Source organism: Phaethon lepturus, unplaced genomic scaffold (genome assembly GCF_000687285.1).
Source record: "Phaethon lepturus isolate BGI_N335 unplaced genomic scaffold, ASM68728v1 scaffold11104, whole genome shotgun sequence".
NCBI lineage: Eukaryota > Metazoa > Chordata > Aves > Phaethontiformes > Phaethontidae > Phaethon > Phaethon lepturus.
In genome coordinates this window covers 1-17,519 of record NW_010533998.1, presented here as the reverse complement: position 1 = coordinate 17,519, position 17,519 = coordinate 1, and the positions used below count along the sequence as shown (strand labels likewise).

The 17,519-nt window shown below is 37.5% G+C and overlaps 1 protein-coding gene across 1 annotated transcript; it reads left to right on the top strand.

The window, feature by feature from the left end:
- Positions 1-420: 420 nt before the first annotated feature.
- LOC104619485 (roundabout homolog 1-like) lies at positions 421-12,105 on the top strand. The gene is made up of 5 exons (XM_010285377.1): positions 421-508; positions 8,286-8,594; positions 9,858-10,057; positions 10,648-10,674; positions 12,084-12,105. The coding sequence occupies exons 1-4, from the start codon at positions 421-423 to the stop codon at positions 10,660-10,662; spliced, it is 612 nt and encodes a 203-aa protein (XP_010283679.1). The 3' UTR covers positions 10,663-10,674; positions 12,084-12,105.
- The last annotated feature ends 5,414 nt before the right edge of the window (positions 12,106-17,519 follow it).

The window sequence follows — 17,519 nt, the reverse complement described above, 5'->3', positions numbered from 1 at the left end:
GAGGTGAAACCCGTCTTGAAATGTTTTGTTGTCTCTGGAAGGTGGGAAGCCCGCCTGGGCTTGACTGCCGATGGTGTTCAGCCTCCTGGAGCAGAAGCTACCAGCTACCAACCAGCTGGACAATACCTGTGAAACTAAGCCAGTCGGCCTAACTGATAGGATATCAGGTGCTTCAGTTTAGTTGTGGCTCACTCTAAAACTGATTACAGGAAGGATGAGAGTTCTGTTAGTGTTCCAACAGTGTATTTTCAGGTTTTGTATAGCTAGGTCGTTCTGATGGGGAAAAAAGAGAAAGTGTGAAATGTCTTATTTTAGATAAGAGAAATAATAGCTATCGTTCTATAACAATTTCCAGGCCGTAGACATTTTCATGCATCACACTGTCCCAGACCCACCAGCCCAGTGTCCACCGACAGTAACATGAGTGCTGTTGTAATACAGAAGGTCCGACCTGCCAAAAAGCAAAAACACCAGCCAGGACATCTGCGCAGAGACGTCTACACAGATGGTGAGTCCACTGAAATGGGTGAAAACGTCAGTGAACCTTTCTAAATATTCATTCAATGCGTGTGTGTGAAATTTTTCCACAGAGATAACATTATGTTTCAGAATTCAGTGATTTGTGTTTCCTGTTGCTAAACACACTGAACAGATTAATCATTTTAAATGCCAGAGTTCCTTAATACTGTATGTTGATGCTTCCACTCCAGAGCCTTGCACCTGTTTTCTGTAGTGTCCTAATCGGCTAATTACTGTCATTATTTAAGAGCCCATATAGCATAAATAGTACAGTCATTGAGAATAATGGGCGGTTAGGATTAAAATCTTCATTCACATGACTGGCTATTAAAACCTTCAGAATGTATCTTTTCCTGAAAAAAACAATTTACCATTCAAGTGGTGGACAACACAAATCAATGAATTTTAATCCTGACCACAGCATTGTTGCAAGTCATTACTTTGTGAGTAAAAGCAAAATCTAATCATTGTCTCTCGTGCCTTCACACACAATATCAACTCTGGCTGAAAAGGTAGCGCTTGCATTCTCTTGGGAGCGTAGGAGGATAATGCAAACATTGTGATGTTGTCTAGAGAGAGCCTTTAATGAAAATGCCTCAGGTGGTGCAGCTTTTATTAAAGCACTACCTTCCAGTTTTATAAAACAACCCACGGGCTTTGTTGGAAATTCATGTAAGATAAATTCTCCAAGACTTAACCCATCTTGTCAAGTTTGCTGAATTTGCTAACAGGGGGGAGGGGAAGGAAAGGCATCGTTCCCCACCTCCTGGTTCTCTGCAACAACAATCTGATTAGGACTTTCATTACCAGTCTGAAATTTTTCAAAGAGGGGCATCATTTGCCATTATCATATGAAAGCCTAATATTATAGATCCTTATCCAGGGTTACAAGAAGGGAGTTGTGAGCCACTTCTCCCTATGATTCCTGCCACTTGACGAAAAAATTTAATACAAAGCTCACAGCACGATGAGCAGAAGTAATTTAGCAATGAGTGGTTGTCCATGCTATTATCTGTGGTTTATTCTGAATATTTTCTCTCACTAGCATCTATCTGATATTAGGCTGCATTAAATACTGGCATGACACAGTGCACCTGGGCCTCTTGGCTTATGCCCAGGCCCCTTCTGTCAGTGAAACTGAGCTGTTGGAATATTATCTGATTTCAAGAGGTTATTACAGTGGTTTTGTGCATGTTTGCTTCTGTGAAAGGACGACACAAGGTGTAAATCCCAAAACTGTACCAGAATTATTATGTTTCTGAGATTCCTATAATGGCATTTTGCAAGACTTTATGGACATTTTATCAGCTTTTATTCTCTTGAAGAGAATGCTCTTAACTGAGCGGTTGGCTGAGCATCAAACCTCGATACAAACACAACAGCTAGGACGTCAGAAATAAAATCTGGACAGGAGTTTTATGTGGCCATTCTCTTCTAACATAGGAATAAATAAGAGGTAGGCCCGTATTTGATGACAGGTTTTTGTCAAAGTAATTATGCGAAGTTAAATCATAGAGCATTGTGGTTAGATACTGCAATAGGTTTGACAATTATGATCAATATTTGTGTTGTGTTATATAGCACCTGCTTACTTCAGCATATTTTCTAATTAGGTAAGAATTTCTGCTAACCTGTTTACTGCACAATGCGGTATGGTCATTCAGGGAACAGCAAATTATGGCTTTAATTTCTGCAGAACTAATAAAACCCAGTTCAAAGGTTGAAGGGCTTGTTTGGTTTTGATTTTTTTTTAATTATTATTATTATATTTTTCCCCTCAATCCATTTACATAAGCATATCTGGAACCTTCCTGAAGATTCTAGCCATTCATCTTAATAGCCACATCTAGTATATTGTCCTTTTAGAATTAGCTATAAAATAACATCTACTAATTGTTTTCTTAAGTGGAGAAAAGTGATATGGAGGCATGAATGAAACGTTTAAGCACAATTGACCTTTCCCAGATATACTTAAGTTTTTCTGTTGGCTCAATGTCACACTGTTACCTATTTTTTTTTATAAAGGCATGCCTGATAAAAAGATTTTGTCTCCCTCATAGTGGTGATCGTATGTCTGTTTCTAGTAGAGCAAAACAGATATTCTGAATTTAAGCGTTTATTGGTGAACAGAAGCATTGAACAAATACTAAAAAGAGAAAAATACATTGCTTCATTAATTTCCCAGCCTTTAAAATTGAGTTTACTTTCACATATAAAGAATTTTCTACTGTTCCCAAATTACCTGAATTTATATTTGCTAGCAGCTTCATGAAATACCAGTGTCATGAAGAATTTACGTGGTTGGTTGACAGAAAGGATGTATAAATAAATTAAGTCTTTGCATGAATGGTTGAAAATGCCAAGAGTATTATCAGCAGCAATATATGTAAATCTTAAAAATTACATATTTTCTTTATACAGCAAGATTTGTGAGAAATTGGTATTTCTGAGAGTGTGTTTGTTACTAACGTAGCAGCAAAAGGTCTACTACTACCCTTTTTGTAATAAAGGAGAGTGCACTCTGATTTATTTTGCATTATACAAGTAGTAACAGTTTTGTAATTTCTGCTAGCATTAGTTCAAATCAGTTTCCGCTTTATGTGGAATGGGATTTCAGCTCAGTTGTTTTGTTCCTTGACAGTCATCCAGGCAGTGAAATGTTCTCCATAGTTGTTGCTAAAAATCTTTGCTCAGTAGGTGGTAAGGATTAAAATGTATGAATTTTTAATTGCTCTTCACCTAGCCTTTTACAGAGTTAACTACTAAGAGTGCATTACAAGAACCAACTAACAGATGCATCCTCCTTCTCCACCTTGCCTGACCTACTTACATATTTAATTTAAGAAACCAAATTTTATAAGAGTGTTTTTGTCTTTTCTAAAATTATATATATGAAAGTCTCTTCTGAGCTGTCTTGATTTATTAGTAGTTACAAGCCCTCAGAATTGTAAGCATTTAGATAAAAAGGATAAAAATACTTTTTCATTGCTTTGATAGAGCAAGTCTTTCAAAAGAAATTGCGCCATTGACAGTTCACACGAGATTTCAAATCCTGATTCTCTTTTCAGTCTCTGAGTGGCAAAGGAAAAAATACTAACATTTTCACAACTAACTGAATGAGACCGAGTTATTTAACTGTGTTATCAATGACATGATGTTAAGGCAGATGAATTTCTCACAAAAGGCAGTTGAATAACTGCTAAATATTTTCTTGAATTTTCACTTTGAAATGTTAAGCCATTATGCATGCCAGCATCATTTGTACTTTTGTCTCCCTCTGCCTGTGCAGTACAAAAAAATCCACTCTGTGCAAATTTCAGCAAGGTAAAAAATAAGTAGGAATGCATTTCTTACCTCTGCTAGAAGCCACCTGTTATTGAAGGATAATAATTTTCAGATACCTGCTCTCTTTGCAGTTTTTACCTTTGATTTCTTTGTGAGATACTTTGTAAATGCTGATTTTCTTACTAAGGGAGGTTTCCTGGAGTGAAAATTGTTTTGATAAAAGCATTAGGTAAATGTACATACAAGCAAAAAAAAAACCCTACAACCTAGCAATCCGCTGCTTTTATACATCATTGGGTTTTGCCGTATCTATTTATCCATCCAGTTATTGCGTACAGTTTGAGCGATGTTTCTTGAAAGATAAAGCACGAACGTAACTTCAGTACATGAATAATAGTAGCTGGGGTTATTATGTACCTAGGAATCTTAAATGATCTTAAAGTTTTACTCAGTCAGGAACAATCTTGAGTTTTGCATGGCTCCATAAATATGCAATAGAAAAAAATTCACTCTGTATCTTCTCCAATATTGCATCAAATCTATAACTCTGCTGTTTTTTTCAGGGCATGACTAGAAATCTACAGCCCGATAGAGCTTGAAAGACAGAGTTGTCTAATAGGGCCTACTTCCTTCATTTGTCACTACTTACAATCCATCGTGCTTAGCTTATTTGTGGTTTCTCCACTTCAGTGCCAAACTAACTTGCAGATTATTTTTCCCTGCTGGTTTTTGCTTATCCCATGATTCCTGTATGTGTTCTCACTTAGAAAATTATCATCACTCCTTTCACTAGACGTATATGGAAGGTTTCCTTGGTAGATCGTGCTATGAAATGGCATCCATTAATTGTTTAAGTTACGTGGGAAACAGTACAACAGTAATACATAGACATGAATGAAACATGCGAGCACAGCTGACCTTTAACAAATACTTCTGAGTTCTTTATATTGGTTTGATGTTACTTTGTGATTTATTTTTTATTCCTTACAATGGAAGCTTCCATTTCCCTTTTAATAAGAAGTGTGCCAGTTTGTACTCGAGGAGGCAGATTGAATCTGGATTTTCTCTGTGATCTGAGCTGTTAAAATAAATACCACAGGGGTGTAATAGTGTTGACCTCTGAAGAGCTGGGTTTTTTCCTCCGTAAAGAATTCTTCTCAGCGAGGAGTACTGTGTTATAATGAAGATTTTTATAGTTTCCCTGCAGGTTGCAAAAATGTTCTTGAAAGAGAATATCACTTTTCTTTAGTTATTACTGTACCATAGAGCTACTGCCATTTTGTGAAACTTTTTACATCAATGCATCTTTTCCATAGCCAAGACTTAACACCACTTTGTTCATTGTCCTGTGTAGCTGGACAGGATTCACGAATAAAGTAGCTTGTTCCAAGTTGTATTTTATAGGCTACAGGGAAGATGTTGATTCCTTCTCTTTGGTATTCAGCCAGTGCCTTGCCATGCCACAACTGTTTGAGACTGGCTCCAAGGGTGACTGAAAAGGCTGATGTGAAGTACCTACACTCCCTTTACATCAGCAGGCTCAACAGAAAAGCTATTCAGTGCTCTGATATCTTAATAGAGACAGGGAGTGGGGAATATGAGACACAAGATATTGCATGAACAGCTGTGGTTCCAGAAGCCTACACTTCTGAGTTTGAGTATCATCATCCACTTCTGCTTCAATATGTCCTTTTCTGAGAGAAGTCATGTTGTGAAAAGGATGTTTTCCTCAGAAATTAAAATATTGTTTGAATCTCCCCAGGCTAATGCAGAGTTTATCTTATTTTTTAAATCTTGACCAAGTTGTATAATCACTGAAAGTATTCTGCAAAAGGTGGGAAACCATCGCCATCTCCAGCCTTGCTTTTGAAGAACAATTCTTGTGTTCGATAAGCTTTGGTCTGGATCTAACATGGTCTGATGGACTGGGCTTTCGTGGAACATATCACACACAATTCAGAGGTCTTGTGCAGACTTCATATGATTTTTCACCTAGTTGTTGAATTGTAAAAGCTTATCTTATATACTTCTTCAGACATTTTTTGGAGCGGGTATTGACACTTAAGCTCATGTGACTGTGGATCCTTGTGATTCAAATACCCAAATTTGCAGGCACGTATTGGATTTAAGCATCTACAGGGCTGGGCAGCACAGTGAAAGTGTTTCAGTTCATTCTTTGGTGGCTAGAGCTCACAGGGCATTTTTAGATGCGTAGAAGAGGTAGTCTGAATGCTACTCTGATGTCTGGAATTAGAGAGTGTCATTGCTAAGGCTGTGTATTAGACAGAGTTTACCTCTGTAAACAGTGTTTAAAGCATTATGGCTAACAAAGGAATGCATCGTAACTGATTCTGTACTTTCTTACCAAAATCTGTTGTATTTCATGTCTTATTGAATCAGAAGCTGACTCTCTGTTTTACACTTTTAGTTCCCTCAGACGAATAAGGCAAGCCCATTGCCCACAGATCTGGTTTTGTTCTTACTTATAGTCTAATAATTCCCATTACATAAATAACATTATTTTGATTAAGCCATGTAGTATATCCAGGCTTCCAGCTAATTTACATTATGCCTTCTCAAGGTTGGGAAATGACAGTGCCTTTTCTTAAAAGACATCTGCAAATTGGTGAGTGTTAAGTAGATACTTAAAATTGTCAGTATTCAATTGTTCCCCAAACTACCAAACTTTGAAAAACAAACTAGCATAAACAATTTGCAAGGAATATAAGACCAGCTGTCCAACTTGTTCTTAGCTAAAGAGAAACAGAAATAAAAATGTTTCTGGTTTTTTTGTTAAATGGATTTGGTCCCTTATTCAAGCCATAAAGTAGAACAAGGAGCAGTTTGCTTGGTTGGTTTTTTTGTGGGGTTTGGGGTGGGGAGGTGGTGTTTGGTTTAGGTTTTTTTTACGAAGACTGTGGAGTTAATGCAGCAAGAATGATGTTACAGATCTCATTTACCTGTAGTATGTCCAGCCTTCAGAAAAAAATGTTATGACAACTTTCTTCCTCATCATCCCAGTCCAGACAACTGGTAAGATTTCCAGTCTTACTTAAAACAGGCCAAGGGCAATTGCAAGTTATGTCACCAGTTTAACATGGAGGATGGTGCCCAGTAAGCTTGCATGAGTGCTGAATTCTCCATTGCTAGACTTTTCCACATGGCTAGGTCAAGTCATTTGTGCTTTGTGTCACTGGAAAACCTCTCAGAAATGTCTGGCATCTGCCATATCCGAATTTGTACATATATGTTAGATTCCTATTTTTTCTTATTCAGGAGTACTACCTTTATTCTTGTTACAATTTAGTTAATTTTCAGTTGAAATGTTCTCTTGAATAGACTGTGAATTAGTTGTATATATAGTGATGGTGTTTGAAAAACACAGCTGCTTCAAGATTTTTTGGAAGTAGAAAGAATGAATGCACACTATTATGAAGTGCTGAAGTTACATTTTTTTAATAGTGCTGTCAAATTTTTTTTAAGCAGTCTCACTTGAGAATATTAACCTCGGAAACATCTTTTACATCTCACTCTTTTTAGCCTGTTGTTCTCTTATACGCATATGATTTGTTCCTACAGCTTTGTTGTGAACCACTTTTGTATTGTCGCGTCCTTGTTTGACTTTCACATTTTTTTCCTTCACATTTTATATTCTACACAGCACTATTTTATCCTGGTGAACAGTTTTACACAATCTAGTTTTAAGTCATAATGCAGGAATAGAAAAAAAAAATGTGTGCCTTATGAGTAATAGCTGAAAATATACAGAATTTTAAAACCCCTTAAGCTGTGCTAATTTAAGGAGAAATATCCAAATGTCTTTTGTGTCTTTTTTTCTTTTTTTTTCTTCTTCCTGAGAGCTTGTAACTTCATTCATTGAGTGTGGGATTTTTTTGTATCTCATGACATGTCCGCAGATGTCAGGGGCATGTATGTTAGATTAACGTATCATTTTGAAAGAAGAGTGCAATAATTAATATAGTTTATGCTTACATATATCAGCACCACATCCGATATACATTCTTACACCCCAGCCAACTTGCTCTAACACTCAGCACACTGAAGACCTTGAGTAACTATAGCACAAGCTGCTGTGTTGTTCCGTGGACTTAGCAAAAAATGATAAATATCAACAAAGATATGTTAATATCTTTAACTCTGTGTTGATATCTGTAACTGATAATGTTAATATCCAGGTGCCTAAGGTTTATTACAGCTTTTTGTAATTAGTTTTAAGAAAATTTTGTGATTTGATAAGGCAGTGAGAGGTCTTTACTTTGCATTTTTAAAGATCAAGTTTGGAAAAGTACCCATCAGCAGTTATAACAGTAACATAATACTTTTTAGGGTGAAGAGAGAAGGGCAGAGGGAGGTCTGAAAGTAAATAGGGCATCTGTTTCTTCAGTTCAAGTTAAATATTATTTCTTAATTTTACTAGCGTATGGTGTAATTTTAACTATTATTCTTTTTCAACTTTGTAGACTTGCCACCCCCTCCTGTGCCACCTCCAGCTATAAAATCACCAACCGCCCAGTCCAAATCACAGCTGGAGGTGCGGCCAGTCATGTTGCCAAAACTTGCTTCAATAGAAGCGAGGACAGACAGATCTGCGGAAAGGAAAGGAGCGAGCTACAAGGGGAGGGACGGGGTGGATGGGAGACAGCATTCAGACGTGCGGACAAATTCAGGAGAGCGGAGAGAATCACAGGAGCAGCAAAGTGATGGGAAACTACGAGGAAATAAAGCACCAAAACGAGAAGGCGCACCAGCAAAAACTCATCTTCTTCAAGGTTATTTTGCATGCTCTGGATTTAATGACGTATTGGGTATTGGTCACAGGGAACAGGCAGCTCTTTCCGGGTCTCTCACACCGCTGATGTGAGTGAAGTTAGGTCTGCTGAATTGTCACCATTTATTGTAATCACAGGTGGTAATACAGGTCATGATGCAGGTTCTCATTAGGGTAAAATGGAAACAAAAGCTTGTGAAAAACATAGATTTTCTATCGTGCTTTGCTTATGCACTCATCATGTATTAAAGCTGAGGATGAGGAAGCCCAAAACAGAAACATTCCTCAAGAGCTATAAGGATCAGTGTCCTTGCCCCTACTGTACATTTATAGTCTAGTTATGTCTAATCTATCTAACTATAATTTAATTTACAAGGGAACTGAGTGAAGTCAGTAGATCTGTAAGTCAGATATTTAACTTTTCTACCACAGAAGTGGCACTTGGCCCATCTTTGTCTATTTGTAAACCTAGACCTTTTTAAAAAATAAACCGTAGTAGGAATGCATTAGTTATAAATACTGACTGATGTGGCATTATGTGAATCAGACCTGATCAATGTAATCTCTTATATATAGAAGTTGGTAAGATTCCTAATTAATGGAACATAATTAATGGAATTTGCCAAGTGTTCACTAAGGTTTTCAACACGGATTGATACAACTGCCTGGTCCTTTCTTCCTAGAGTTATCCAGGGTCAATATCGGGGGTGATTGGGCAGTAAGTTGGCTAAATGAGCACATTAGTAAAAGATTGATACCGATTACAGTGGGTTACTGTAGTGAAAAGTTATTAGAAGTTTAACTTAAGAGGATGGTGCTGAAATTTTAAAACACGCCCACTAATTTTCTTTCAAACTCAGTTTGAGAAATACAGGGTCTACTATTTAGATGCAGTGAGGTCCTTGTGAGTATCACGCATGTATTGTCATTTCCTCCTACTCAGTCGTATCGAAAATATCCTACAAGGGTTATTTTTTTTCTTCATTTTCCTGTAGAACATAGAGCAGTGATCATAAATTGAAATGGACAGTAATCATGAACTAATTTTTCTGTGGTGAATGTTACCATGTGAATACTACAGATTTCATCAAGAAAGCTTCTATAATGCTATTATGGAAACAGTGTATTTCATATTCCTGTGAGGCATCCCTTTAAACCTACTGAGGTTCATAAAAAGTTAACTAAATCAACTGCATACAGAAATTTTAGGATCACGGTATCTCTGGGCTTGTAAACGTGACAATGTGTACGTTTAATTATACAGAGGACATCCTGCCATATTCTAGACCAACGTTTCCAACATCAAATAATCCTAGAGATCCCAGTTCCTCCAGCTCTATGTCATCAAGAGGATCAGGAGGCAGACAGAGGGCGGATCAAGCAAATATAGCCCGAAGGAATGTTGCAGAAATGCAAGTACTGGGAGCGTATGAACAAGGAGAAGAGGAAGAAGAGGAGATGGAGGTAACTGCAGTTTTACTACTGAAGATGACTAGAATAAGGCTATTTTCTGTGCTTAGACAGATGCCAAGAAAGAACACTTTTGAACTAGAAGTGTTTCTCTTCAGAAAAATTAGTACATTTATCTGTCTATTAACGTTGTGCCCAATCCAAGAAAAGAAAGTTTAGGAATGTGTCAAAAACCTAAAAAACAAGTAATTTGTTGCATAGTAAAACTGTCACCTCACTAAAACCTGTGGAACAGAACTTGCAGAAATATGATACTTAAATGTGTACATTACATTATCCAGATTCTTTCAAAAGCAAAAATAAAGCATTAGCGCATCTAAGAATGCCTTAACATTGCCTTTCACATTTTTTAAAGGTTTATCATTCTAGGTTTTAGTAGTTATTAAGACGTGAACTTTTTTCTTCTTTTTTTCTGCCTAAAGATATTAATTCAGTTTAAATCCTGATTTTAGAAAGGATGTCCAACATGCAGGCATGTTGTTGCATGTAATTAAAAGTAGTAATTATCTCTAAGAAATATGAGAAACAAACTTAAATTAATACAATTTAACATGTAGTCATTTATGTCTTTTTTTTTAATACAGGAAACAGAAAGCTGAAGACAACGACATGTACTGTAACAGGCTTTTAAAATCTAAGCAGAAAAAAAAAAATCACTTAAGATGCCTCAAGTCTGATGACGTTTGACGCCAGAAATAGTGTTCAGTGCAATCAGAGTGTACAATTTTTCATTTTTGTTCATGCCATCAGAATGCTAGTTTTTATTTTACTCTTTCTTTGTAAACCCTCCTTATTAGGAACGGCCCTTGCCTATTCCGTAATGCTAAGTGCATCACCTTCGCTGCCCAAGAAGGCAGGTAAGCTGCTCTTTGTGGTACTTGGGCCAGCTGCTGCTTCAGGATTAGAACAGGAGGGGATTCCTGAGCCTGGGATCCCCGCGTTTCTCCCGTGAGGCGGTGCTTAGTACACTGCCGGTACGCCAGTGAGCCAGTCGATAACATTGCAAGTAATACAGCGGTGATTAAAAAGTTCCCCAAAGTGACCATCGTGGAGAACGTTCATCTATTCTAGGGATTTCACTGTAGTCTGCAGTTAGTGCAAATGGTATCTTGCAATTTCAATACAGACTGTGTGTCTTGTTTTCTTCCAGTCTCTCGCTAACCTTTTGCAGATGATACAGTTTTACAAAAGCAAGTAAAATTAATTTGGGATGAGGTGGCTCTTATTGTAAATATGTACTCATTTTAAATCCCCTGTGGTACTTTGATTTGTCTTTCTATTTTCATCATTAAGTACATTCTTATTAAAAATGTCCTTTGGGATAGGCAGGAGGTAAGCCGATGTGATTGCTGTTTGCTTAATCATAGCATGAGCAAGTTTATCTGAAACTTTTTCTGATTTTCAGCTTCAACAATGCTTATGAAAATAAGCAAGAAAATCAATGGACATTTTTAATAACGATTGGGTAATATCATTAACTGTTACTGGCCCAAATCTCAGACCTCTACTTGTGTCAATTCACCTTAAAGAAGTGCCACTTAAAGAAGTTTTGTTTGATCTTGGCGATTAATTTTTTTGTAATGCACTGCTTATCTTTTTTTTTTTTTTTTTGGTTTTAAAAGCACAATCACTAAACTTTGTTTGTAAACCATTGTAACTATTAACCCTTTTTTTTTGTCTTATTGAAAATGTTAAGCATTTGTTTGGGATCTTTTTCATCTTTTTGTTAATGCTCTACGTTTGTATTTGGAATATTTGAATGATGACAGATGGTAAAGTAACAAACATAAATGTGGGCCATAATCAAAACACTTCTCACTTTTCCTGGACTTACAGAAAATTATCAATTTTGCTGTGGCCTCTCTCAACATTGGATTATCATTAAAGCTGAAAGAGGCATTAGTTGCATTGAATTTGCCAAATTATGTCCTCTGTCTGTAGATTTTATGATCTTTTTTGTAATTATAAAATTTCTTTGTCATTGGTGCTAATGGAAAAATGTGTGTTTGTTTATTGACAGCTATCAGGACTAGCCCCAATGAAAAAAAAAAAAAAGAAGAAAAAAAAAAAGTGTTTTGGTGTTTACCGAGGACTGAAATTTTTCATTTAGCTAATTTTTAAAGAAAGGTTCCATAGAAAGGATGTGCAGTACTAAAGGAACAATCCATGTGATTAATGTTTTCATTATGTTCATGTAAGAAACCTCATATTTTAGCCATAATTTTGCATACTGAGGATCCAATAATCAGAAAAGTAATTTTTGTCACATTATTTATTAAAAATGTTCTCAAATACAATATCTTTCTTGCGTAGTTTCTTCTGTTCCTTGAAACATAATTTTAGGGCCAACTTTGATCTTATTTCTGTTGAGTCAGACTCTGTTCCACTGAAATCATGCCGTCACGGTAGCATGAGCAAAGTGGGAGAGCTGGATGCAGCCTAAGATTTTACATAATTACAATTGATTGCCTTAAAGATCTGATTTCTGGGTGCTTCATGAACTGTGATAACGAAAATATCTCTTAGCCTGCCAATTTTCAGAGAGAGCTGATGAAGAAAATCTGTACCAACAAAAGCATTCACCTCAGGGGTGAGATACGTTTGTTACAAAGGAAGTAAGATCCAAATATATGAAGGGAATTAATATTATGAGTCATATTTTTGTTGGGGCCTGCACAAACACAAGTTTTCTTACCTGCGGGCCGTCCTCCTGCACTGTAGCCGTTCTGCGGTCAGCTGAGTCCTGCTGTGGGTCATGATCGAGTAGGTGATGGTCCCTTTTCCACTTTTGCATGTTCATGTCCCTGTACTCTTACGGATCACCCCGTTCTTGCCCTTCCTTACCCTACACCCATAATCCCAGTTTAAAAAAAAAAAAGAAAAAAAAGATGGCCAGCACATTCCGTTTAAAACAAACACTATATCTTCTATTCAACAAAACCTTTTTGCTCCTTATTTTGAGTGTGACAGTCTGGAGCCAGATCCTAAGGTGCTGCAGTGTACTACAGCATCAGCTATCTTGCCGCAGATGATTGCTACACCCTTGACAATTTAAAGGGGCTTAAGTGTCAAGTGTAATTTTTTTTCATAATTGTAGCTTTGAAGCAGGTATTAAGTAGAATAAGTTAAATATGTAACCTTTCTATCTTGCTTAAAGGGGTTTTTTGGGTGTCTTCGGTCCTCGCGCCCGAATTCAGACCGCCATGTGTTAGAGCCACCAACACAATCCAGACAGGAGCCCGTAGACCAGACTGCCACAGGAGACACCCGTCTGGCCTGCACCTTTCCTTTGGAGGAGGCAGGAGAGGTCGATTCGATGGGCACAGAGTGCTTCAACGGCGGATTGTCTTTCCCAGCACCAGGAGCGTCCCCGTGGCTTGGGATCAAGCCACTGCCATAGCAGGGTGTGGAGAACGAGGTGGAGCGCAAGGCAGGGTCCCCGAGCCTGTCAGCCCCTTGGCGCGAAAGCTTAAGCTGCTTCCAGAGGTGTAGCGGTGCCTCGCAAAACGGGGATGCGGTTGCAGCTGTGGCGTGGAGACCTCTGTAAGGTGCATCTGCGCAGAAGCACTGGTGCTGCGTTGCCTGAAGTAACAGGTACTCGCTTCACGCTTTACTGGCACGGTGACGTACTGGAAACCACGCATCGGATCCCCAGCTGATGTCCACGTCCATCTGCATAGCTTCACTAGGTGTCAGACTCCAGCTGAAGTTCAGACCTCAAACAGTGGTGAGGTCAGAAGTGGGAAATCTTGCCCGATGGGTTTTTTATTAAGAGTTACTATAAATTAGTTTGATGGCTGATGGTTTTCCGTAAGAAGTTATTTGGCTTGTTTTGTGATCGCATTCAGTTGTGATTAGCGGTATCTTGAGATGGTGCATCACAGAGTTGTCACAGGGTTCTTGCACCCACACTGGGTCCTCGGTGCATTGTGGTCTTACCACATCTACGGTAATGAAGCCATTTTTTTGGCTATAATTTAAGACCAACAGCCTGGCCTTAAAATTGTAACTCCTGATGATCAGTATTGATACACACTTGACTTGGTCTTTGGCATTCAGGTACAGTACAACTAGGTTATTTACACGTTGCTACTTTACCTAAAGAATTACTCGGTGATTAGAAAGCCAACACAACATAAGAAAGTAGTGTTCAGAGGTTTTGATTACGCTGTATAGCTGAAGAAGTATTGTACTAGACAATCCATAGCATGTGTGCTGAATTAATATAATGGATGTAGAAGTTTGATTTTTTTCTTGTAGTGTGTTCTGTGAAATCCTGTATGAGTTACTTGTTAAATTTTACTTTACTCAAAGTAAAATAATACTTGTTAGAATATTATGATGATGTCTAAAAAAACCAGAATTATAAAAGCTTAGAAAATGCCTTGCACATGTTTTAGCATTATATATCAGTTTATTTTCCAAAGAGTACCTATTTTGAAGCATAAATGACAAAGTGGTTTTACTTTAGGGTAATGCAAATATACCCTAGATCTGTATTAGCAAAAATTGTATAGGAGTAGTTTAGCTGTACCTGATCATGAAACCTAAGTGATCTCATTTGCTTCAACTCCTGAGAATATATTTGAACTCGTCTACCACCTTACTTCCTATGTTCCAGAACCAACTATTTGTTTATATACCAACCTAGTTAATTTATTGCTTTAGTTAGTGTATGAATTTTATACAATGTGTTGCTTTTAACATTTGCTACTTTAGTTTTCCATAATCTGTTATCTTCCTTGAGTAAACTTAAGGAGGAAAAAACTTCCATCGGAAATATGTGGGATCTGCCTAACATAACATCTATTCTGCAGTTTGCTTTTTCTAAAGCTAATCTCCAACCTCTGTATTCACAGCTCCTAAAAGATTTTTTTACTGTCAGCAACAGAACCATCTATTAAAAATGAAAGCTACTATATCCCTTAAATGAAGCTTAAAAATTAATTAAAGGATGTGCTTACAAGTGGAGAAAATGTTTACAGACATTGGTTTTGCTTATGTTACAGATGAAAATTCTTTGCAAATGGAAGTGCTACTGCCCATGTGTAAGAGCAGTGTTATAATATGTTTAAGTGTGTACACTGGAAGATACTGGTATCTGCAAATGCAGATTTGCATGCATATACAGTTTTGTATTTGCGGAGATGAAGGTTGGGAACTGAGAGTCTGTTCCAAACAGTCAGCTGAAAGGCGGACACGTTTATGGATGTTTGAGGTTTGCCCACGAGTGAGTAACTCCCAGTGTTGCCATGGATGTCATCCTCACTGGACACGTCCTTTGACACCTTCATTTTTTGTTGAACTAACTGAAAATTTTGGAATTAAAATCACAAGATGAATCTTTAAAATTGACGACAACTGTGGATCTCAGTGTGAGCTGTTTACTCAGGTTTGATTATCTTTTTTTCGTTGTGTATGATTTTTCTGCTGCCTATAAATACATTCTTCACAACAGCCAGTGCACTATTGTGCTGTCTATGACAGTGAAACATCTGAAGATTAGTAACATTATTTTTTAAACTATTTCTTTCTTTTTATTAAGCCACTGAATTGTGGATCACAGAAACAGTCAAAAATTTGAGATGGCACCATGGAAATGAGGATCCCTTTACATTCTATGTCCATATTGAGGATGGGAAAAAAATCCATCCTATTCAGAAAGAAAAAAAGGAATTAGAGAAACTGGAACTCAGTCTTTACGAAAAACATAAAGCAGGAAGGCACGCTGGAGAAGAGGAATCAAAGGACGTAAAGGGAAAAAAACTCAAGGACCTGAGGAACCCAAGTCTCACTGAAGCTAATGGCAAAAATCCTGTTGAATTGAACTGTCCTGGAAGTGAATTACCTCCTTACGGACCGGTAAACAACAGCCATCACAGTGCAATGAACACCGGAAGAAGAGTGAAATCCTTGCTGCATGCTTGTTTTGTTCTGTGTCCTTGCTAAATGCACGCCAAATTGGCTCATTTTAAGCTGCCAGAAGAGTAAAGTAGGGTTTTAATTCACCATGGTATTGAGCTTCCTTGTCGCATGAGATCATGAGGATGGGACCTACTCGGCTCTGGTCTGTATCTGGCATAAAATGGAGCCAGTTGCTTTGTGGATTTTTTTTGGAGCATGACAATCAAAGCCATAATGATAAAAATGGTATTTATTGAATTTTTATTTCAGGCCTAAGATATTTTTAGCAAGAGTGCTATCAGAAAATGTAGAATAAAACTACTTAGTATTGACTTTTATTCTGTGGCTTCCCACCAGTCTTCAAGCACAGGTGTCGTTCAAAGTCAGCAGCAAGGGATAACAGTAAAGGAGACCTATAGGCTTTGATGCATAGAAGGACAAAAGCAAAATAAAGCAAAAAACCCCACACCTCCCCCCTCTTCCAGCAAATGATGACTAATTGGGTCATTCCTAAAGCATGTGGATAGCATGAAAATAATGGCCAAGAACCTTTATTTCTGCAATGTTAATTGTCACAGAATCAAAGATTTCATTATATTCCTGAACAAGATACTTGCAAAAAAAATTGCACTTTAGTAGAGAGCTTAGTAGAGAGCACTGCAGTTTCTCATACCTAGTAAAAGGCCAAAAAAATTGGAGCCGAGACCCCAAAAAAGTGGTCCTACCACGATAGGCTCAGCAGCATGCCAAATCTGTACTCCACTGATCACTCACCTTACTAATACAAATTAAAATGGAAACAAAATACTAGTTTCCGTAGCCATCATTAGCAGATATTACAAAGGTGGCAGCATTCGATGGCTTAAACAGCTTAAAATTCCAAAGCCCTCATAATGCTGAAGTCTTTTATTTCTTGGATACTGGTTCCTGGAAAAAAAAAAAAAAAGATAGCATAACAATGCAAGGTGCTAATGGAGACTGGTCGTAGAGGAAACAGAATCTATTTAAGCAGATGTCAACGATGCATGAGTGCCAAATGGCTTTTTATATATATATATAAAAACAGAATATAGATACATAGATATATATCTTCTGTTTCTTGAGCTAACCGCATTCTTACATGAACCATTTTGGAGGGACGTGGATATTATTATGCTGCTGCTACTGTAATGTGAATGCTTCAGAAGGTCTTCACAAGACTCGGCAGCAGCTGTATGTATACAAGATACAAAGGAGAAGAACGTACATTTGTTTATCAACCTAAAATTTTCTACTCTTCTATGCTTGCATTATGACATTGTTTTTACTTGCATTTTACCTTTTTTTCTACAAAACCTGTTTCACAGAGTGTACAGGATGAAGATTGACTGTCTAGTTTGCGAAAACCCTTTCTGTTTGTTGAGCATGTCCTTGCCTTTGGTGAGTATTTTGCAAATGCTTCTTTTCAGGGAGAATTTTTAATTTGTCCATTAGAACTCTGCACAGTACTATGAAACTAAAAACACATCTTCATTGGGGTCCTTGCCATTGCTTGCCAATGTGACGCCCGTCT

Bases quoted from the DNA above. Each gene is read 5' to 3' on its own strand.
- LOC104619485 (XM_010285377.1), top strand. From the start codon at position 421: ATGAGTGCTGTTGTAATACAGAAGGTCCGACCTGCCAAAAAGCAAAAA. The intron at 509-8,285 runs GTGAGTCCACTG...TCAACTTTGTAG, and splicing joins CAGAGACGTCTACACAGATG to ACTTGCCACCCCCTCCTGTG. The intron at 8,595-9,857 runs GTTATTTTGCAT...TTAATTATACAG, and splicing joins AAAAACTCATCTTCTTCAAG to AGGACATCCTGCCATATTCT.